At 44.7% G+C, this 24016-nt stretch overlaps 1 protein-coding gene across 1 annotated transcript in view; it reads left to right on the top strand.

Moving 5' to 3' along the window:
* The window catches only part of mtss1 (MTSS I-BAR domain containing 1), a 45358-nt gene that overhangs the window by 2970 nt on the left and 18372 nt on the right, over window positions 1-24016 (top strand). The window contains exons 5-9 of the mRNA XM_056300897.1: window positions 9517-9715; window positions 11660-11744; window positions 14432-14523; window positions 14733-14807; window positions 23649-23806. Coding sequence (XP_056156872.1) covers window positions 9517-9715; window positions 11660-11744; window positions 14432-14523; window positions 14733-14807; window positions 23649-23806 — 609 coding nt within the window. The remainder of the gene's footprint in view (window positions 1-9516; window positions 9716-11659; window positions 11745-14431; window positions 14524-14732; window positions 14808-23648; window positions 23807-24016) is intronic.

Genomic DNA, 24016 nt, shown 5'->3' with positions numbered 1-24016 from the left:
GGTTACACACACACACACACACACACACACACACACACATACAGGTTGCATATCTATAGAGCTGGCTGGGTCTAGTTTAGCTGTGATATTATGGTCTACAGAAGGCTTTGTTAGGAGCGCAGAGTGGAATTACCTTCTCACTTTCTTCCACTCTGCTAAAGGGACGAAGCCCAAACACACTGAAACCTATCATTAATGTGTCATTTGACTATTCGGCTATTCCTAATTTCCCTCTTCTGTAATGGCAAGAGATTATTTTTCTTTTAAAATAGAATTTACTAATTTGGTTCCATTGCATAGCATGTAAGAAAAAAAATAGGCCTCTTCTGCTGCAGGGTGTCTACTATGCAGTGCTAATGTTCAGTACGAATGCACTGCAGCAATGACCACTGTAGCTCTGTATTTAGACCTAGACTAGACCTCTTTTAGCCAAATCCCAGTGCCCCTATCGTGATATCACATTCCACTCTAATTATATAATTGTTGATGTGATGTAGCTGATTGCCAATGGCACCAGCGATGAGACTGTGGCCAACAATACACGAGACATCTCATGCGATGGTAGCACCGGATTGGTTGCTGATCATTATTGTTGCCCAATGCCGACCATTCCAGAAAGACTAACAGTAACTATGGTCAACAACATTCGTATATCATAGCAATTTTACACTCTGTTGCAGTGCTTAAGTGTACTTCCTCTGTTACGGAAGCTGACTGCTCCCTATGTTTTGCAAGACCGTTTCAAAGAGCTGAGATAAACATTTACAAGTAATTTCAGTAGGAGCTGTGTGTGGCTGGTTGATGAATCATAGCCACTCCCTAAAGCAGGACCGGCTGCTGGTAAGAAACCTGCCTTGTCATGTCTTTCTGCCTCCAACACACACACACAGTTGAACACACACACTCATTGCACATCACGTTTACCTTGAGTGTGTATCACTGTATGTTCCCCTGTCTGCCCTCAGGCTACAGAAAGCCACAGACGTTTCTCTCTGTCTGTCTGTCTGTCTGTCTGTCTGTCTGTCTGTCTGTCTGTCTGTCTGTCTGTCTGTCTCTCTCTCTTGCTCACTCTCTCGCTCTCTCTCTCTCTCCAACTGCATCATCAGCCAGACATACTGACCATCTTTGTGCAGTATTTCTTTGATTCTCTGCCTCTTATTCTCCATCTAAAATTCCTTCATCTACCTTGTCAGAACCCCACTATGAATGAGACAGAGTGACTGTGTGGTTCTCAAGAACATCTTGTCCCATCGACTTAATGACTCAGTGGAACTTCAGTTTTCCAGATCTCAGTCACGGTCAGTCACATCAGGATCACAGGTTCATTTCCGAGGGTTCTGCTGTCCTTGTGTTGTTGTGCAATTGTGACGCAATATTAAGCAACACAATTAGGACTATTGTCATGATTTAAAGCAAGTCTATAGAAATATGAACAAGCAAATTCAGCTTGTCTAGATTTTTTTTTTATGCAGGGTTTACCACAGTTTGGGGATCTTAGTGGTTTACCTGAAGCTTATCAGCTGGTTAGGCCTGATGGACCTTAGTTCTGGCCATGGTAAGCCTTGCAGTGGAAACAGGACTTATGCCATCTGTTAGCTGTTAGCTCACTGTCAAGCTAATATGGTCTTTAAACAGCCATGTTGACCAAGCACATTCCACAAGATTTCGTGTGTCTTGTGTGTGTATGTGTGTATGCGCGAGTGCGCACACATACCACAGTCTGTCAGTATCTTCTGTGTGTGTGTGTGTGTGTGTGTGTGTGTGTGTGTGTGTGTGTGTGTGTGTGTGTGTGCGCGCACGCGTATGTTCATGCACCTGTTTCGAGAGGGTTTGTTGTGACAGCTGATCTCTTTCCCCCTTGTCCGTCTCACTGCCCTCTCCTCTGGCCCTGTATGACTGTCAACTGTTCTCTGTGTGCATGTGTGCGCGTGCCACTATGTTATACAATTAGACACTCAGACTGGCCAGCTGTCTGATTGTGTCTTCCTCCGTGGCCTCTGACAGCGCTGTCAGGGAACTAACTGTGTGTCGGTTGTGTTTCAGAACAGGTCTGGTGGGTTTGTGTAGAGGCTCAGTGGTTGGTTTCCATGGAAATCTCATTTTACTGATTATCTCAGATCCCTTGGAAAGCTGACACAAACAAAAGTTGTGTGTGTGTAGATTGTTAAATTTGGCTACGTGACGACAGCCACATTATTATCCATAGAAACCACTTGGGAACACTTCATTCTCGTACTTTTGCTAACAGGAAGCTGCTCTGTGCAACAGCAGTCTTCTGATGTTAGTCTGTGCAGGCTCCATTTTTTCTCATTATCAGCCTTACACAAATGCATGCAGTAGAGTTGATCCACTGATGTTGGAATTGATTGTGATTATGATGTATTGACTATAATTCAAAAAACTATAAATAAAGTAAAAAGAAAAAAAATTGATTGTGATAGCACAACTAGAATGGCCTTTCTATTGATTAAAGTTGTCTCAGTGCCTGATTGGGTAATTGGAACCTATTTGATGCTACTAAAACTACTGTTTTATGTTAACTTGTAGTATGTCTCTAGCTTGGTTCAGTTGACACTAGCCAGTATTCGTAGCCAGTAGTTACCCCGATGGTACTTTGTGTTTGTTTTCACCAGATTGAGTTTAGATGAAATTAGATTAGATGTTATTAGATTAAATTATGTGTACATCTGTTAGGCTTGGGCGACTGGACGAATATATATCGGCAATCAATGATTGGCTGAGTCCAGTTGACGTTTGTTTTTTTTGTTGGTTTTTTTGTACCATTTTTGACTTTTCATTTAGCTAATTTAATGGTCTGCCTCTTCGAGAATCCAACTCGGTAAATAATCAACCTGTAAAGTTCAATTCAAAGCGTGCGTGGGTAGGAACTGACAGTTGGAGTTGGGTCATATGCACGTTCTTGTTGCACTGGTTTACGACGAGACTTTCACAAAACAGTAGTGACAATTAAGTTGTCTTTAGTGGCTGCTGTCCGATCGACTGGTGCTGAAAAGCAACGTCAATTCATAAATCATATATGAGAATTAGACTAAAAACTGTATGTGCAGTTGTGCACCCTGATCATTTGATAGCATAGAATTGTTATCCCCACCTGTTCGTTCATTTGGAGGCCGCAAGTGGAGGCATCCTTCATCGAGAAGGGTCCATCTGCCTACTGCAAGTAAGGGGCGGAACGTGTAGGGGTGTACTTTAACCTCTCAACCTTAACCTCAGCTGGGGGTGGTGGGGGGTGGTGGTGGTGGTATTGACAGTCACCGCTTGATGGGCTGACGGTGGCCCATAGGAAAATTTTGACATATCGTCCAACCCTGGCTTCTGTCCCAGTAGATGAAAAGGGAAGGTTTGCATTCTGTGGAGTCTTGGCTCAGAGGACTACAGTGAATGGCACTTACTCTTGGTTGTCAACTTGGGAGTCAGTAAGTTCACGACTTAAATCACATCTGACTTGACAAAACAGTGATGAAACGACATTGCCTGCCAATGAATTCCAACAGAATTTTCTCTTCTGGCTCTCTGTCTAAACCCTCCGTGTGTCTGGCCGTCATCTGTCTGTCTCCAGAACTGCTGGATCGACGTCTCACTGAAAAATTAACCAAACATAAATTGGTCGATGTGATTGCATAAGTTAGCTTCTCTGTTTCTTTTGTATCTTCCTTCTACGTTTTTAGTGATATTGCTTAGATGTAGGTAGGATATGAGAGGCATGTCTTGTACTCTTGTTTGTCCCCCACTATATTTGTATGGAGTAAAGTTTTATTGTGGTCTCAGGCTTGTTGTTTTGTGGGCAAATCGTGCTGCAAAATTTTGATCTGGCCTTATCTCCTCAGTCAGCTGATTTCAAAGCCATTCCTTTCTTTCTCTCTGTCTCTATCTCTGTCTCTGTCTCTGCCTCTCTCTCTCTCTCTCCTACCACTCTCTCAAGGTTCCCACATGACTGGTTACTGTGGTTATTGAGATGTTTTTGACGTCTTTAGTCCTTTGGTGGATTCAAAACAAAGTCCCACGTGGGCGTGTGGGCAGGCGCACAAGCACACACACTTGGCACGCACAAAACACATGCACAAACTCACATCACAAGACTACCTGCTGAGATTAGGGGACAATACTAATAACCACCCTAGAGATCTATCAATCGGCAAACTGCTGCTGGGGAATGGGCAGGTATTTGTGTGTGTGTGTGTGTGTGTGTGTGTGTGTGTGTGTGTGTGTGTGTGTGTGTGTGTGTGTGTGTGTGTGTGTTGTGTATTTCAGCATGTTAGAGTAATGAGGTACCATTGCAGGATCTCCGTTATGGGGACCAAAGTGAGATGCAGACTGCCAAAATGAAAGACGGAACAGAGCTAGAGCAAAATGACAGCACTTTTAAAAGACTAGTCGATAACTTGATGGTGTGCTGAAATTGACCCACGGGTAAAAGGAATTAACACAGCCACCTGGTCTCATGAGATCAAATTAGTTTGACTCACAAAAGCAGTCTTGCCCCTCTCCAACCAAAGCTTTTGGTGTCCGACCAAAAATGTTTGGACCAATCAGCATCTTTTGAGGGACTACCGGCATGCTTTTTAGGTGATGGCATGAGAAGCCACAGTACACTGAGGTGGGAAACAGAAACAATACAGGACTTCAATGTAGATTTTCCTTATAAAATCAGTAAGAATAGTGTACCAACAAGGTAACGGTATGCTTACCTCTATGTTTACTCACTTTCACTATAACAGTTGCTGCCCTTTGCTTAGCTGCAGTGTTGTGCCATATCACGTTCGTTTGATTGGCCAGTTAGCTATTGATTGACGGATGGTTGATCTAATCACCTGCTATGCATTTTTTTGTGAACACCCATTCCTGCCAACTCTTTTTTCAAACATTTTGAATCCGACAGTGTCCAGACTGTGTTTTGTACAGTGAACAATGGTAACGAAATCACAGTATGGCTGTGCCAGACTGAAAAGGAATCAAAAGAAACACAGAACCTGCCACTCCCGAGTTTGCTCCCTCCGCCATCCAAAGAGGAGACGGGATGTCACTCCATTTATTGTAACAAAACTCTTCTATAGCCAGAGGGATAAGTAATGCTGCTGTAATTTACGATCAATAACAGACAGTGCTTATTCCCTAAACTTTCATTGAATGAACAGGATGTAGAGCAGAGCACATATTGACTACTTTGGCTACTCATTAGCAAACAGCAGCCAGTGCTAAAATGCTAAGCTGCATGGATGTAGCTTGGTGTTAGCCATGTCCACAGCGGCCAGCTGTTGTGCTGTAGGCCAAACTAGGCAGCAGTGTGCGTCAATTACAGTTAAAGAGAGACTGACATGCCCTTTCTGAACACATTTTTTTAACCTTGGGAGTTTGAATCATAACCGAAAATAGGTGTGGTTTTATGAATTCAAAGCTTTTGGCTACTGTCTTCGCATGGGTGGGGCTCGGTACCGTTCATCACTTGCAGTAGAAACCACGGCATGGTGGAAATGAAAGACATGGCATGGTGCTAGGCCTATGGCACGGCAGTGCAATACAACTTGGCGAATAATATTTTCGATGATACAAATGACTGTCAGATAGATAGATGATAGCTATTTAGATAAATAGATAGACGGATAAATAGATAGATATATAGATAGATAGCAAAACTTCGTGGCAAGATCGATAATAAAGTCTCAGCAAAATAGCACAAACACGGGCCAAGTAGCTAGCAGGAGGGGGTGAAAGAACGGCTTCTCTGTGGTTTTATAGCATCTCGCTACGGACACACCCTATATGTAATTTGACTGGTGTCTACGTATCCACTGGCACAATTCGTCATTGGACACCATCTACAGCAGACGTGCTGTTTTGGCCACTGAATTCTCCGTGGTCACAGTCCAACCTGGAACATAGCCTACCAATAGGAATTTTCAGATTTTGATGTCAGTATCACTTTAAGCTCTCCCTTTTAAATAAGATTCTCAAATACATAGTTTTTGTTTGAGTAGAGCACTAATCCAAGTATATTGTCAATCATTAAAGCCTAGAGATGCAAAAATTCCTACATAGTGTTCACCCACTTGTTTTTTTTGGTCATTGTCTCTGTATAGTGAAGCTATTTTCTATATCTCTGTGACTGGCTGCTCCTTCGCTATATTTTGTATTAGGCACCCAAAGTTTAAAGGGTTTGGACCCTTTAGTTGACTGGTTAGCGCAGCCGCCCGTGGTCCAGACTACCTGGGTTCGATTCCCGGCTGTGACGGATTCCCGGCTGCCCCTGAATTTGCTACATTGTAGCGATGTAAAATAAAATGTAGCGATGTGGCAAATTCAGGCGCAGCCAGGAACTGAACACAGGTAGCCCAGACCACGGACGACCGTGCTAACCAGTCAACTAAAGGGTCCGACCCGTTAGCCAAGGGCTAGCGAGTCTAGTCATTCATGGTTGTTACACTACCCCTCTCCCTCAGGAAGCACGTCCCCATGCTTCAGCATACCAGCTCCCTCACGCCTCTGGGTGCACGCGCTTCCGATGTAGCACTACATTAGTTTAAAGACCACACTTTAATTTTAATAAGGGATTAGAAATGATTTCACAACTCAGAAAAATTAAATTAGCTGACAACTGAACAACAACAAACCAAAACTGAAACGAAGGGAATGGTTAGTGCTGTAGACAGATTTATTGCACCATCAAGTACCATGCCTACTGAGAAGATCGTAGGCTAGTTTAAGGTGAAACTCTCTCAAGTGCTTTTCCAGACATGGCTGAAAGCCTCGGAGAGGCCCTTCCTCCCCCATGTATTACAGAGATGCTCTGAGCGCAAATGGACATTGTGGCAAGATGGATAATACCGTTTGTTTATTTTTTTGGGGGGGGGGGATTTTTCCTCCTTTTTTCTACCCAACTGTATCTGTCCAATTACCCCACTCTTTCGAGCGGTCCCGGTCGCTGCTCTACCCCCTCTGCAGACTACCACATGTCTCCTCTGATACATGTGGAGTCGCCAGCCGCTTCTTTTCACCTGACAGTGAGGAGTTCCACCAGGGGGATGTAGCACATGGGAGGATCATGCTATTCCCCCCAGTCCCCCCTCCCCCCGAACAGGTGCCCCGACTGGCCAGAGGAGGCGCTAGTGCAGTGACCAGGACACATACCCACATCCAGCTTCCCTCCCGCAGACACGGCCAATTGCGTCTGTATGGATACCCGACCAAGCCGGTGGTAACATGGGGGATTCGAACCGCTGTCCCCATGTTGGCAACGGAATAGGCCGCAACACCACCCGGATGCCCCCTGTTTCAGTTTCTGACTGCACAGACACACACTCATACACACAGTGCTACACACGTGCTTACTCTCTCACAGAGTTGTACACAAACTAGGCATGTGAGCCATACTATAATGGTTTAAGTGAGCACACACTTGTACTCACAGTGTTGCAACAGGGACATTTTTGATACAACAAAAGAAAAGCGATTGTCTTGCACTGGTATGGTTGTGTGTGTTTCTTCTTGCATGACTGTGGGGTAGATGGTCCTCGACTGGGAAAGATAGGCAAAGAAACCAAACATGCTGTGCCACACCTTGAGTCTAAAGCCACACCTCAGACCTGTGTGTGCATGTGTGTTGTTCTACCTGTGGCCACATTTCCAGACACGTGCTTGTTCTTGTGGGTGTGTCTTTTTTATTTTATTTAAAAAAAATTTTTTTCCCCCGGATGAACCAAGTGGTGATAAAGAGTTAGGGGGAAAGGAAAACAGAATGCAAGGGAGGTGAAGAGGGAGGGAGTTGTTGAGGAATCAGGATGCCCTGATAGATAAAGGGTAGGTAGGATAGCCATGCTTAGGGATGGAGGGATGGAGACAGAAGGAGAGAGCTGCTAATTTTTTGTGTTGACGTTGAAAGGCAGGAGAGCTATATGGAAAGAGACTGAGGGATAGATGAATGTAGCGAGAGAGCGTGAGAGAGAGACAGATGAGATGTGGACATGATGGTTGAAAATGTGTGAAAACGCTTAGTCACACATCTAAGATACACACACTGCTAACAAGCACAGTATGGGCACATATACTTACTCACACACGCGCACACACATACTCACATACTTACGCACACACGTCTCTGCCGGATGGCATGCCTGGGGCTTTACTGTGTCTGAACAACTTTTAAAAAAAAATTTTTTTTTTTACATAGCTCAGCCATCGCTCAACTTCCTTGTGTTCTTGTGTGTGTGCAAGCCTCTCCATACTGTTTCCTGTCCACCCTGTGAACCTCCTCGATTTAGATATTCAAATGAGAGTTAGACATTCCGACAAAGCCCAGCTCAAAGCTCCTCAGCTAGCAAGGACCTGGGTTTTCACCTTCTCATCTGGTTCAGCTGAGGTCACTCTAAGTCCTTTGGCAAGAAAGGTTGTAAATCCTGGTGGTTTTGCAAACAGGATTTGCAGGAGAAAAAAACCCCCACGCAAACACAATGAACATAATACAACAATATCATCAGCACATCATTCAACATACAGATAACAGTTGTAAACAGCTGACAATCTGTGCCATTTAAAAGCAACACATCATCAGTCAGAAAGCCAGTTGCGAGTACAAAGCTGTCGTTCAGCGAGATGCTGTATCGACTGTGCAACTGTAGTAAAGATGAATTCTCCCTGGTTGTACCCATGAGGTATGGAAATTTGAAGTGATGCATTTTTTTTTTAATCAAATAGTTTTGCCTGACTCTAAACAGTAATCTTGCTGACTGTTTTCACATACAGTGTACTGAAGCCTTCACTAGAGGCTGCTCAGTGTGTGTGTGTGTGAGAGAGATTTGAATGTGTTTGTGAAAGAGGGAGTGAAAGATGGAAGAAAGAGGTGAGAAAGAGGAGACAGAGGTTTAGCGAGACAGAGGTCAGCTGGACAGGAAATGTCTCTACATACAAGACTCAGTGTTACAAAGACATCATTATAACTTGCCTGTGTATGTATGTATGTGTGGGGGGTGGGGGGCACAGAGGGCTCACTGTGTGGGCAGCAACATATTGCCTGACTTTCCCCTTTTTGTCTGCCTCACTACTCTCTTCTCGTCTCTTTCCCTCGTTCTCCTGCCGCCTTGCTTTCTGCCTCTCTGCCTCCGTCTGCGTGACGTCACTTCAGTTTCTAACTCGTGGGGGCTTATTGACATGCGCTTACAGGACTGCCCAGAGTACGCTGCACGAGGCTGTGGCCACAACAGCCGGGAAAAGGACCGTCAGCTGACAAACATCAGCAGTAGTTACCGCTGATCTGATGTGCATTTGAATTGTGATGTTAAATCCATTTGGCTGGAAGAAGAGAGAAGCTGAACAGCTAGAACAGCTGATGGAGAATAAAAGCTAGAACAGCTAGAACAGCTAATGGAGAATAAAAGCTAGAACAGCTAGAACAGCTGATGGAGAATAAACGCAGTTTTAGCTGTATGTTTTTCTTTGTTTGCAGTGAACGTGTTTTGTCTTTCTCTCAGTCTATCTCTCTCTCCATCTGTTTGTCTGAGGCAGGCTTACCTGCCCTGCCTGCATCTGTGTGCAGACTGGCACCGCATCATCAAGTGCCAAGGCCGTACCTCCTTTCGGGGGAAAGAATCGCACTTTCACATAACGGGAGGAACAGCGAAATGCCGAGAAGCTGTTGTAATAGCAGCATCAGAAGGTCTCCAACTAAATCTCAGCCTAGATCAGACGGCTGGCTGTTGTGCGGGTGAATATGTATAGAGGCAGTGTCCGGCCACTGTGTCGGGTTGTTGATCTACTTGGATGGAGGGAGGCTGAAGGAGCGTGACGGTTGACCGATCAACCTTAATTAATGAAGATATCACAAACGCTCGGGTTCAGGCGAGGGAGCAAAATAGTTACCTGACATGTTTAAAACAAAGGATTGTTCAACAGAAAACGAACGCATGCAAACTTGTCAAAAATTCTCAGCTAAACACACATCAAACTGCATTGACATCTCTAGAATCTGAGGTTTTCTAACCCCCCAAAAGGGGCGTGGCCATGGCGTTTTGCGACGTACCCATATGTGCCGGTTCTGGTCTGTATGGACACGTGGTAGGGGCCTTGTTAGAATGAAGTGTGGGAGTGATTGTAAATGTCAATGCCTGCTGGGAACAGTACCTTAAATTCATACTTTGAAGATAGTAGTACTCCAGGGGGTCCGGGTAGCGCAGCGGTCTATTCCGTTGCCTACCAACACGGAGATCGCCGGTTCGAATCCCCCATGTTACCTCCGGCTTGGTCGGGCATCACTACAGACACAATTGGCCGTGTCTGCGGGTGGGAAGCCGAATGTGGGTATGTGTCCTGGTCGCTGCACTAGCACCTCCTCTGGTCGGTCGGGGCGCCTGTTCGGGGGGAGGGGAAACTGGGGGGAATAGTGTGATCCTCCCACGTGCTACATCCCCCTGGCGAAACTCCTCACTGTCAGGTGAAAAGAAGCGGTTGACGACCCCACATGTATCGGAGGAGACGTGGTAGTCTGCAGCCCTCCCTTGATCGACAGAGGGGGTGGAGCAGCGACCGGGATGGCTCGAAATTAGGGTAATTGGCTGGATACAACTGGGAAGTTAAAGGGGAGGGGGGAATAGCAGCGCTCCTCAGCAGTCTCTCTCAGTCTCCATTGTGTACACGTGCACACACACATGCACGCGCACAAGGACTAGTTCTCTGCCCATTATGTGAAAATGAGTGTGAAAGCAATAGAGAGGCAACACACACACAAGAAGGAAAGCCAGTGTGATGATAGCACAAATCCCTCTTACTTAAGACTATCAGTGTCTCTGATTAAGCTCTTAGAAGGTGTTTGTGTAATGTGTTTGTTTGTAATGACCGTAGGTCACCAGGGTTTAGCAGAGTGAGAGGGAGGGAAAGAAGGGAGTGTGATGGAGACAGCTTTAATTCTGTTATCTGGGTGTGTAAGTACCTGGCTATGTGGGCTATCACAACTTCGGCAAGTGGTATGAAGCAATATGTTTCAATAAGGTCTTGGCACTTGTGGCGTTCTTGTATGTGTGTGTGCGTGCGTGTGTGCATGCGCGCTCGTAATACCATCACGGCACATTTGACCAGCTCAAGCTCATTGTGAAAGGTGGAAGGCCCTTCCCTTAGGAAACTCATGAAAAATCGACAGCACAACTCTAGTTCAAACTCCTTAACTTAATGAGATACATTGCTTGATTCTATTTACCAGTGCACACACAAACACACAATCTTGAGCAAACCCCCCAGCCACATCAGTGTGGATATGCCTAAGTAGCATTACTAAGTCTAGGATGCTGTGTTGTAATGCAGGGTGTGATGAACAGTCAGTCTGCTCTACCAGCCACTTTGGCAGCTAAACAGCATTTTGGCCCCAATTGTCTCCTAAAAATGTAGTATTCTAGGGGTTAGAATGAGTGTCTGAGAAATACTGGAGTCTACCAGCATTCTTGGCAGGTGGATTTAAAAAAGCTGATTTTTCTGCACCGCTGTTGTCCTGATAGAAGAAAAGAAGGAAGTGAAGAAAATGCTGCATGACCTTTTGAGCTACATAGAAACTAAGCAGCGCTTTTAATTTGTCACAGCAGAACAGGTACACAGTGTGGAACTTCAGCTTGTGGTGGACCTTTTGATAAACCAACATAACCATTTGTTTGTATTTTTCCAGGGGCAACCAAGGAGATTGGATCAGCGTTGACCAGGATGTGTATGAGACACCGCAGCATCGAGTCCAAACTCAAACTGTTCACTACGTAGGTTACATAAACACACACACACACACACACACACGCGCACACGCAGGCTCACACTTATTGTAAAATCAAGTCTACTGTTGAATGCTGAGGAGATGTGAAGGTCTGAATAGTGGCATGAACGATACCTCTCCACTGGCAGTGTGGGAACTAGACACACACACAGCAGAGGAATAAGGGCCGGTCGAAAAGTCTGTCTGTCACCGGTGTCTGGTGACATTCACAGTTATTTCAGTCAGTCAGCCATACATACTGCAGAGCTATACAGTGTTTAATGTCAAATGGTTTCGTTGTCAATAGTGTTTGGGGCTGGCTGGGTGTTTAAAGAGGCAAACCCTCATCCACAGGAACTAGGTTCAACTCAAAATGTGGCCAAGCAGCCCCCTGCTGAAGTGTCCTTGAGCAAGACACTGAATCCCTACTAGCTGCTTGGGTGTTGCTCTGTAGCTGACCCTGACCTTTCTGTGTGTGTGTGTGTGTGTGTGTGTGTTTGGAGGGGGTGGGGGGTGGGGGAAGAAGTTCCGTTGTTCCTCAAGCAATTCAGTTGTATCCGCACAACAGTGCAAAGAATGCAATGTTGTCTGAAAAATAATTGAGGAGTGGAGGTGGTGTTTGTGTGTGTGTGGGTGTATGATTTTCGATTTTCCTTCCTTTAACGATTGTTGGCAGGTGAGGTATTGTATGAGGAAGTCGGGAGTTGCAGAGAAGTATGTAGGAGTGGTGCAGGATATGTATGAGGGAAGTGTGACAATGGTGAGGTGTGTGGTTGGAATGGCAGATGAGTTCATGTTGGAAGTGGGATTACATCAAGGATCGGTTCTGAGCCCTTTCTTGTTTGCACTGGTGATGGACGGGTTGACGGACGAGATCAGGCAGGAGTCTCCGTGGACTATGATATTTCCGGATTGTAGCGTGATCTGTAGCGACAGTAGGGTGCAGGTGCAGGGGAGCCTAGAGAGGTGGAGGTATGCACTGGAGAGAAGAGGAATGAAAGTCAGTAGGAGCAAGACAGAATACCTATACGTGAATGAGAAGGAGGACAGCGGAATAGTGAGGATGCAAGGAGTATAGGTGACGATGGTGTATGAGTTTAAATACTTGGGGTCAACTGTCCAAAGTAACGGGGAGTGCAGAAGAGAGGTGAAGAAGAGAGTGCAGGCAGGGTGGAGTGGGTGGAGAAGAGTGTCAGGAGTGATTTGCGACAGGAGGGTACCAGCAAGAGTTAAAGGGAAGGTTTACAAGATGGTTGTGAAACCAGCTATGTTATATGGTTTGGAGACAGTGGCGCTGACGAAAAGACAGGAGGCGGAGCTGGAGGTGGCAGAGTTGAAGATGCTAAGATTTTCATTGGGAGTGACGAAGAAGGACAGTATTAGGAACGATTATATAAGAGGGATCGCTCAGGTTGGACGGTTTGGAGACAAAGCAAGAAAGGCAAGATTGAGATGGCTTGGACATGTGTGGAGGAGAGATGCTGGGTATATTGGGAGAAAGACGCTGAATATGGAGCTGCCAGGGGAGAGGAAAAGAGGAAGGCCAAATAGGAGGTTTAGGGATGCGGTGAGGGAGGACATGCAGGTGGCTGGTGTGACAGGAAGATGCAGAAGATAGGAAGAGACTGAAACGGCTGAGCTGCTGTGGCGACCCCTAATGGGAGCAGCCAAAAGTAGTAGTAGTAGTAGTAACGATTGTTGGCCTGGTATTCTTTACTCGGTACTCTATTCCATTCTTGTAAAGTGACAATTCTTGAGCCAAATGAGTTTTACACTGTCATGACCTAAGAAATAAATTCACTGTTTGATACTGTGGTTACTCTGCTTAACAAAGCTAGCTCTCCTCATTTGCACCAATAGGAAATGTTGTCAAACAATGAATGCTTTAGGGCATCTGGGTAGCGTAGCAGTGTATTCCGTTGCGTACCAACATGGGATCGTCAGTACACAATTGGCTGTGTCTGCGGGTGGGGCGCCGGATGTGGGTATGTGTCCTGGTCGCTGCACTAGTGCCTCCTCTGGTCGGTTGGGCTGCCTATTCAGGGGGGAGGGGGAACTGGGGGAAATAGTGTGATCCTCCCACGCGCTACATCCCCCTGGTGAAACTCTTCACTGTCAGGTGAAAAGAAGCTGCTGGCGACTCCACATGTATCGGAGGAGGCATGTGGTAGTCTGCAGCCCTCCCTGGCTCGGCAGAGGGGGTGGAGCAGCGACCAGGATGATACGATGGGGGAGGAAAAGGGGGAAAATTCCCAAAAAAAAAAACACTGAATGCTTTGGTTTTCTTGATGTCTACATTCTCTCTTTGAGGGAACGACCATCCATGAACTGAGGAGGATGACCTAAGAGTACATCTGTCACCATCTTACAATGCTGTGATTGCAACCATTCCCCAATCCTCTGTGAATAGTACACATGGCCACTGTAACTCTAGTTAATGGTCATGGCAGTCTGCATATGAAACTGATCATTGTTTTCCGTCGTTATTTCACTGTATTGTTTATAAGGGTGGGGATACCTGCAGTCAGTTGAGACTGAAGAGGTCACTTAGATGAGTGATGAAACGTATCTCTCAATAAATGTTGTGTCCAGATGAAGTGATTCAACTTGCTGTGATCTCCTTCCCTGGATTATTGAGAATGCATCAGGACAAGTCTTTGCGTATACTTACTTCTTTCTCTGTCTCTCCATTAGATCTCTGTCAGACTGTCTGATAACTCCATTAGAGCTGAAAATAGAGGAGTGGAAGAAAGTCGCAAGCCAGCTGGACAAAGACCACGCTAAAGGTGCATATGTGATACATACACACACACACACACACACACACACACTTTGTAATCTTTGTCCTTTGCAGTTTGCTTTGTTATATTTTGTAAGAATAGCTCTAAAAATTAAAATTGCTTTGTTTTATTATTGATAATATACACATACACAATTACACTACATACACATATACTGTGTTGGTGATGTGTCAACTCTGTTATATCCTGTGCAGAGTATAAGAAGGCTCGAGCAGACATCAAGAAGAAGTCATCAGACACTGTCAAACTACAGAAGAAGGTGAAGAAAGGTTAGTAACATCAGAGACACTTCAACCACATCTTAATAAAACGTTATTTAGCACCAACCAACATCACCCTCATGTAACCGTTTTAAACAACGGCTAGGTGTCTTCACCATGCCTTTAGATGTTAAATATTTTAGTTATTTTATGGTTTATTAATAACGAAAGTTTTGTACATTTTTGTGTCTATCTGTAACAAAAAAAGAAAAGAAAAAAAATCAATTAATCTCCTCCCATGACAACATTTCAAAGCTATTTTAATATGAGGACTTGGGTTGTCGGAGCAGTTGGCACAAGTCCTTCTTGCAATGATCTCTGGATCTCGTCTGAATCTCGCCCTCATCTAAATGTTAACTCACCTGCTGTGGGTTTGGCTGTGGCCATAGTAACCAAAACACACCACCAAATCATTTATCTGGGCCACACCCTCTCCTCCGCTGTTTAACGACACACCCAGTGGTTGCCATGGCGGCACCTGACTTTTCCGTCCCATAACCAAAGTGACTGAATGCAAGCCAGGAAAGACAAGAAATACCTTCTAATGTAGGAGGGAGTGGGAACACAAATAGAATGAGAATGGAAACGTTCAAGTTGGCCTGCATGCAAATTGCCTGCATAAATAGAAGCAAAGATGCACCGTCACTCAATTTCACACGTTTTCGTGCACACACACACACACACACACACACACACACACACACACACACACACACACACACACACACACACACACACAAGTTGAATAGAGTTCCAGGCTTTCGCACACATATTTGAATATTAATATGTGCATTATGTGGACACACATAAATACACAACCAGAGAGAGTTAATGTGCAGGCCAGATCCTCCCATTGTAAACAAAATGATGTGTAATGGGGGCTTAGCATATCTGAACATGCTCTCCATGTTTGTTCTCTCTCTCTCTCTCTCTCTCTTCTCTCTCCTCTCTTTCTCTCTCTCTCCCCCTCTCTCCTTCCCTCCCTGTCCTCCTTTCCCTTTCACTTCTCTCCCCCATCCTTGCTTTTTGCATCCCTTCTGTCAGTCGCTCTTCCTTTCTTTGTCGTTCTGAAGGGTTGGTTTCAGACTGATGGAAATATAATGATATATTTCATTAACTTGTCAAGCCTGCTCTGTTCACTTTCAGCAAGACTGGGTTAAACTTTAACCCCCCCCCCCACACACACACTATCATTACGCTGCTTTAGCGTGCTATTGGGCAACATGTAGCTCTATTACCATTATATTGCATGCTGTTAAATTGTGCCAGTGGTTTGTTAGTTGTTCGTCTTATTGCCTAGTGATAATTTCTTTTAAATTAAAACAGTAAGATATTTTAATTCACACTAGAGAAACAAATGACATTGGGAAGTTAGTCTATAAGCCATGAATTGTTTAGACATTGTGTTTGTTGTAAATATCTAGTTGGCTGCTGAAGTCAGTCATGTGGCTGATCTGCCAGTCACTGTCAGCCAAACAGCCATCATTTAAGGGGTTGGTTTCACTTTTAAGAGCAGTTGTTAAAACAGTGAAAGTGGCTGTTAATTTCGTCCTCCCGAGAAGTCACTTTGGCAGGTAACCGGTCATAAAGCGAACCTTATCTTTTAAACAACTTGTCGGATGTCTGAAAACTAGTTAGCAGGTAATCAAGCCCATCATGATTTCGCAGTTTCACTGTATTCTACATGCCTGCTTCTCTGGTAACGTGAAAATACCTCGTAAGTTTGTTTATCCGTCACTCCTCCACATAATCAGCATTTAATTTGCGGTCCCAATTTTATTTCATACGTTGCCTGGCGAAACGGCAAAAGAGTGTGCGGTATTTGGGAATATATCGGCTAATGTAGACCGTAGTCCAAACTGTCTCTGTCCCTGATGTCGCTAGAATCTACTGAAGAGTGTCTGTTCAGTTCAAGAGTGTTCGGAAGCGATAAAAGGGTTCAAGTTAAGGCAGTCCGTTCCATATGCCCCACAGCTGGCCTGACCCTCCTAAATAGAACTGAGCTGCTGCTAGTGCAGGAAAAGAAAAGTGCTCGCCGACCACAAGTTCTAATGTTGTACACTTGTTACCACATAATGATATGGCAAACACACACACACACACACATGTACACACACACACACACACACACACACACACAAGGTAAAACTTTTTTCTTATACTCTATGGATCTTTAGTTCTTTTACCAGGCAAAACTTAACACGATAATAACACCTGATGCACAGAATAGACCTAACTAAAATAGACTTATCTTTGTGGTGAGTGAAATGTGCGTGTGTGTGTTTGTGTTTCTGTGTGTGTGTGTGTGTGTGAGAGACAGAGAGAGAGAGATTGTCTGTTAGTGAAAGCACTTTGAGCCACCATACACCACATAATGTTGGACAGAATGACAGAGGACTTAACCATGTCCTTATGTTGTCCAACAAATTTGACTTAGTAATGCGTTTTAACCACGTCACTGGAAAGAGTGACATAACTCATCCGACTATGATAGGGTCTGTCTCTCTTTCTCTCTTTTCTTGCTCTCTCTATGTGCATAAATCTTTTTTTTTTTTTTTTGGATCCATCTGCACATATTTTAGTTTTGTGTGTTTGTATGTTTGCATGTGAGCTTGCATGTGGCACTGTGAAAAGTGTGTGTTTGTAACTTGATTGTCTGTCCTTCCATCTTTCTGCATTGATTTTGCCTTGTATGCACATGTAGTTACACTGATGAGCCAAAACATTATGACCACTCACAGGTGAGCCGAATAACATTGATCATCTCCAAACAAGGGCACATGCCAAGATCTCGATAGGAGTAAAGAGGATCTGGGAAGGGGTAAAGACCCGAGTGACTTTGACAAGGGCCAAATTATTATGGCCAGACAACTGGATCAGAGCATCTCTGAAATGGCAAGGCTTGTGGGGTGCTCCCAGTCAGTAGTGGTGAGCACCTACCGACTGATCCGAGGAGTGACAAACCACAAACCGGAGACAGGGTGTTGGGCGCCCGAGGCTCATCAATGCACGAGGGCAACCAAGGCAATCCCATCTGGTCTGAACCGACAGAAGGTCTACTGTGGCACAAGTCACAGAAAATTTTAATGACTGTTACAGGAGGAATATGTCACAACACACAGTGCATTGCACTCTGCTGTGTATGGGGCTGCATAACCGCAGACCAGTCAGAGTGCTTATGATGACCCCTATCCACCACCGAAAGTGCCTACAATGGGTATGCGAGCGTCAGAACTGGACCATGGAGCAGTGGAAGAAGGTCGCCTGGTCCGAAGAGTCCCGTTTTCTTTTAGATCACATAGATGGCCATGTACATGTGGGCCCGTTTCCCTGGGGAAGTGATGGCACCAAGATGCACTGTGGGGAGATGACAAGCTGGTGGAGGGAGTATGATGCTCTGGGTAATGTTCTGCTGGGAAACCCTGGTTCCGGCCATTCATGTGGACATCAATTTGACACGTACCACCTATCTAAACATCGTTGCAGACCAGGTACACTCCTCCCTTCATGGCAGTAGTATTTATTCCCTGATGGCAGTGGCCTCTTTCAGCAGTATAATGTGCCCTGCCACACTGCACACATTGTACGGGAATTGTTTAAGGAACATGATGAAGTGTTCAAGCTGTTGCCCTGGCCTCCAAATTCTCCAGATCTCAATCTAATTGAGCATCTGTGAGATATGCTGGACCGACAAGTCCGATCCATGGCAGCACCACCTCGCAATTACAAGACTTGAACGATCTGTTTCAAATGTTTTGGTGCCAGATACCACAGGACACCTTAAGGGGTCTTATAGAGTCCATGCCTCTGCGGGTTGGCACACGGAGGACCAACGGCATATTAGGCAGGTGGTCATAATGTTTTGGCTCATCAGTGTTTGTGTCTGTGTATTTCCATGGATAATCTTTCACTGCATGGTGTGTGAGCTCTCACACATATCTCAGCTTTGACATAGGGAATCTAGCAGTTAAAGAAGAGGGAGAGATGGAGGGAGTGGGAGCTAGCTGTTTGGGTATCGTTTTGGATATAGAGATGGAGAGGAGAGATGGATGAGTGTGGAAAAAGGATTTGGTTACTGTGGTCATCAAAATTGGTCTCACCCCTGTTAAACCATGCAATGAAACTCATGATATTAAATGAGAACAAATGAGAACAACTTGAACACACCCACTTTACTGGAGAGAGAGAGAGAGAGAGAGCTAGAGAGACTAGATGAAAAGATGAGGAGAGGCAATCTCCACTTCATGATGTCTGTGGCTTTACTGTTGTTGGTGGAGGATAAAGATGGATGAGAATGAAGGTTGGGTGGATGACAGTAGTAATGATGTCATCTTCCATTCCTCCAATCGTGACACTGAAAACAGAAGGAGGGGGATGGAAGGGTTAATTGCATATGAGAGGAAGAGGTGGAGAGAGATGATCTCATCATCTTTAATGTCTCTGAAGTGGCCACATTCGAAAAGCTGTGGAAGAGCAAAGTGGAGAAAGAAGGATGAAGGAGAGGAGGAAGGGGTAGAAAGATGAATAGAGAAGACATGACAAGAGTGGTGAGGAGGAGAGGACAGAGAGAGGGAGGGGACAGGAAGAGAAGGGACACAAGGAAAGAAGAGAGTGAGGGAGAGAACAGCTAATCCTCTAAAAGGGCTGTTCCTCAAACTGCACAGGCCAAATTTACCATCTGACTATAGAAAGTTGGTTTGGAGTGATGCTCAGGTTTATTGAGGCTGCAGACAGGTTCTGGTTCTGATCTGACAAAACCCCAAAACCCAGGATCAGTAGTTTGAGAGAAAAGGGGGATGAAAAAGAGGAGTAGGGATGATGGTAAGAGAGAGGGAAAGACACAGGCCTTTGTCTCTGCAAGAGATAAAGAGAGGAGAGAGGAAAGGAGGCAAGGGGGAGTGGAAATGAAAGCAGAGGAAGGAAGAATGAATGGACAGATCATTGTGTTTGAGATCCGATAAGATACCATGGTTTTACTGGAAGTGAGGGAGAGGAGGAGAGAAAGGGGCACAGGGTGGGTGGAAGCGGGGTATAGGTGAGAAAAGAGATGTGAACAGTTGATGGGAAGAAGGAGACATTTTTAAGTCGTTGAAAGAGAAGGACAAAGAAAGCCTCCAGGATGGGGAGGCGAAGGAGGGTCTAATCTTGCCATTTGAATTTCTCCTCATGTGGCTGCATCATGTCTCAACCTGCCTGGGGAGAAGAAAAAAAATGCAAAAACTAATTTAAACACCTGGAGCGAGTAGGGAGGGGTGGACTACCTGCCTAACTGCATGGCTGAACTTCAGGGCGATGATGACATCATCATTGCATGACAGTCTATGTCATCTTGTGAATGAATAAACCTTTAATACTAGCTGCTCTAAGGCTCCACCACTTTGGCACCCGGAGGGAACGCATTCTTAGAATTGAAAGGGTTTTTGTAAGGCTCTTTCAAACTGTTTTCGGTAAAAGTTTACAGTCAGTGGCATGGATGTGATGAACACCGTTCAACAACATAACTAGCAACCACTTGTCAGCACCATTAAGGTTTTTTCATTGGTTTTTTCATCAAGACCGGCGGCCATGAACTTCAAACCAGCTTGTTAGCTTGACATCAGCTTTGCCCATTTGAATGAGGGGTGTAAAAATACCCACTTAATATGCTCTGAATGCCAATGCAATTTTTCCCTCTATGGTGAAGAGAAGAAAATGTCCAAGAGCAATATTCTTCGTTATATTTAATTGCAGATTATCCTCTGTCAGTCCGATTCACCCTTCAAGCTTAATGCAGTGTCTTAATGCAGTGTCTCACAGTTCACTCTTGTCTACTGTTGTAGGATCATTTCCCAGCTATGGAAATCTACCTCTGAATTGTGTATTTCACCTATGCTAGTACACAAGTCCACCTTGTTTACCTTTCCCTACACAAACTACTGAGGTTATGACATGTCCCTTTGTTTTCCTGGGTCACAGGCCAATATCCTTTAGAGTACCGTTGGACAACACAGCCACTGTCTGTATGTTTCCACAGTGGCTACACGTCAGCCAGACTATGTACAGGTTCTGGCTGGGGCTAACAGACGGCACACAGGAGGCCTACAGTGGGTTACTGTTAGCAAAGTGGAAATTATATGGCAATTCCTCTCTACGCTCCAAGACACACACACACACACACACACACACACACACACACACACACACACACACACACACACACACACACACACACATTTAAATACACCTTAGTGAACTGGTTATATGATGATGAAGCCTTTACCTCTAGGGCCACAGTACATGAGTGTTAGTTTGTGGAAACCACTGCTTTTACTCTGGCCTCTTCTCTCCACAGGATTAGCTATCTGTCTTTCCACCCCTTCCCGTCTTCCTCTGTACTGAGGTGCAATTGTCCTTACATTCAAAGTGAGCTCATGTGCAGGTCGGAGCTGTAAGTAAAAACTGGCTTTACTCTCTGGCTTTATGGAATATGCTTGCACCAGCTAGTCTTAGGCTGGATAAGCAGAGTTTTGCGTTAATGTTAGTTTCTGAGCTGATTGACAACATCTTAGCACTGCACAGTGAGAAGACTTGTGTGTTCTTCTAGACCCATATTCTTCTCTAGATTGGTTAAACGTGCCTTAAAATGTGTATCCACCTTTTTCAGTTTCAACTCCCAGCAGCATTCCTTCACTATCTAAAGGAATTTGACAACTCTTTGAGAAACATTTGCAGGTCATGGGCTGTGTCAATACTCTGTTTTGTTGGTTCATATCATTCTTCTGTACTTGTCAGAGTTGGCTGTATGTTGGTCTTAAGTTATATTATTCACCAGTACAGATATTTGACTAATTAAACTAATATGATCGAGATGATAACATCAAACTGATGAAAAGTTGTCTCTTGCATTTACACCACATGAAATATCAATCATCTGGCATAGTCAGCCTAAACTTTGTAAAACAAAAAATGTGTAAGGTGTGATTCCCTTTTTTGCCCAGTCTCTTGCATTTACACCACATGCAATATCAATCATCTGGCATAGTCAGCCTAAACTTTGTAAAACAAAAAATGTGTAAGGTGTGATTCCCTTTTTTGCCCACTATTTAAAGCACTGCAGCAAAACTTGAGAGATGAGCCCAAGCTAGCTGGTACCTCTCATTAAATAGCTGTAGTATGTTAAAATGTTAGACTAGCAAAGTACATGGCACTGGACAAATGCAGTCTGCTACCTGTCCTCACACTTGGCTTCGTGCACATATCCCGGGGCTGACGGTATGTGACACCTACGTATGAGTCTGAGATGGACTGGAAAAGGTTTTCCATGAAACTCCTATGGTAAAAACAGAGCTCCATTAAGACAGTTATGAGTCAAACTTTAAAAAAAATGTCCATAGTCAACTTAACTCTGGATCGTGTCTGTATTTATTAAGCATCCTGTGTGTTTTAACGGTTGAATATTTGGGGTGTGAATCTGTAGAACTGAAGCCAAAGACAAGCAGTGCAAGGCAGCCTGAGTGTCTGTTTCAGGATGGTGTCATGGCGAGAGGCTTGTGTTTGTCTTTCCCCCCTCTTCAGTTCTCTTCATCATGTGAAGACGCTGGTCTCGCTCACATGCTATTGGTGTGCTCCAGTAAACAACCAACTAAATCATTATGCTCTCTCTCTCTCTCTCTCTCTCTCTCTCTCTCTCTCTCTCTCTCTCTCTCTCTCTCTCTCTCTCTCTCTCTCTCTCTCTCTCTCATGAACCCCCCCCCCCCACACACACCTTTGCTCTCTTTTCATCCCTTCCTTTCTCACATGCCGGCACACAATCATACACGAGCAGGCGCACAGACAGGGGGATTCAAAGATAAAGGACAAGGTCAGGCAGCATCTGTGTGACAGACAGCTGACTTTTAGTAAAGCTGTGTGTATGTGTGCGTGTGTGTTTGAGACAGCTGACTGCTAAAGTGAATTTGATTTGGTTTGATTGCCATGAGATAATCCTATCCACACTGATACCTTCTGGTAATAGTTGGGTACTGCAGCAAGCAGCTCTTTTATCACTGTATGGATCCAGCTGCAAATAACACTTTTTTCCCCATAACACTTTTCCCCCACTTCATCAGAAAGGCAATTTGTACTGGTCAGAGTAAATAACACTGTTTTATTGTGGGATTCCAGGTATTATGTTTTTTTCCCCCTTCGTATATGCTCACCTAAAGTAGGTTTAAAAACATACTGATTTTAAATGGAAGAATAGGAACGTTTTAGACCCAAAATGTAAAGGATCAAAAACTTACACAATGATTTAATTAAATTTGATGTTTTGGTTTTAATTTATTTGGTCTCTCTCTTCAATATGTTTGCTACCTCTTGTTCTGTGCTCCTGCCATAAGGAATGTTTTTTTGTAATACAGAATTTGACTTTACTTAAAATTGGCTCCTCTTTTCATTTTCTCCCTTTTTCCAATTCCAATTTTCATATATCAAGTTCCCTCTTCTCTTGTCCCAGCGTAGCACAATTGCTACAGTAGTTGAGGAGGTCATAAACTAGCTATGTGTGTCCTCCAATACATGTGGAGTCACTTACGGCTTCTTTTCACCTGCCAGCTGCAGGTTTCTCTGGGGGATGTCTCGCATGTGGAAGCCCATGCTATTTTCCCAGGATCCCCACGTAGCTGTACAGGCACCCCACCACCAGGAGTCTCTTGTTACAATGGCAGAACAAATTACCCCTGCCGGCTCACCACTCCCTGCAACGCTCAGCCAAGCCAGAGGCAACACTGGAATTTGGACTTTGATCCTCGGTTTTGGGACACTTGCATATTGGTCTCCTGTGCCAACTGAGTACCTTAAAATTGTTTGCTACCCATGTCTGTGTCTCCATAGGGAAGGATGAGGCACGGGGCCAACTGGACAGTGCGCTGCAGGATGTTAATGTACGTTACGCAGTCCTGGAGGAGACTGAGAAGAGAGCGGTGTGCAGAGCTCTAATAGAGGAGAGGGCCAGATACTGCAGCTTCGTCAGCATGCTCAAACCTGTACTGGTGAGAAATGTCTGTCTCGGTGGGGATTGGAAGATTGCTGGTTTAAACGCACAGGCTTTCCTAACTGGAAAAACTAACTGCTCCACTTGGAATTGCCCAGTATCAAAGAGATTATATCATATTATTATACAGGACAGTTATCAGTGGCCAGTTGTTGAAGACCAGTTGTGCTAGGCAGCTCCCCTATAGTAATGGTGGCCATGTCCTGAA

Source organism: Lampris incognitus, chromosome 2 (assembly GCF_029633865.1).
Source record: "Lampris incognitus isolate fLamInc1 chromosome 2, fLamInc1.hap2, whole genome shotgun sequence".
NCBI classification, from domain to species: domain Eukaryota; kingdom Metazoa; phylum Chordata; class Actinopteri; order Lampriformes; family Lampridae; genus Lampris; species Lampris incognitus.
Note: the sequence above shows the minus strand (reverse complement) of the source record. Positions and strands in the feature narration are given on the sequence as shown.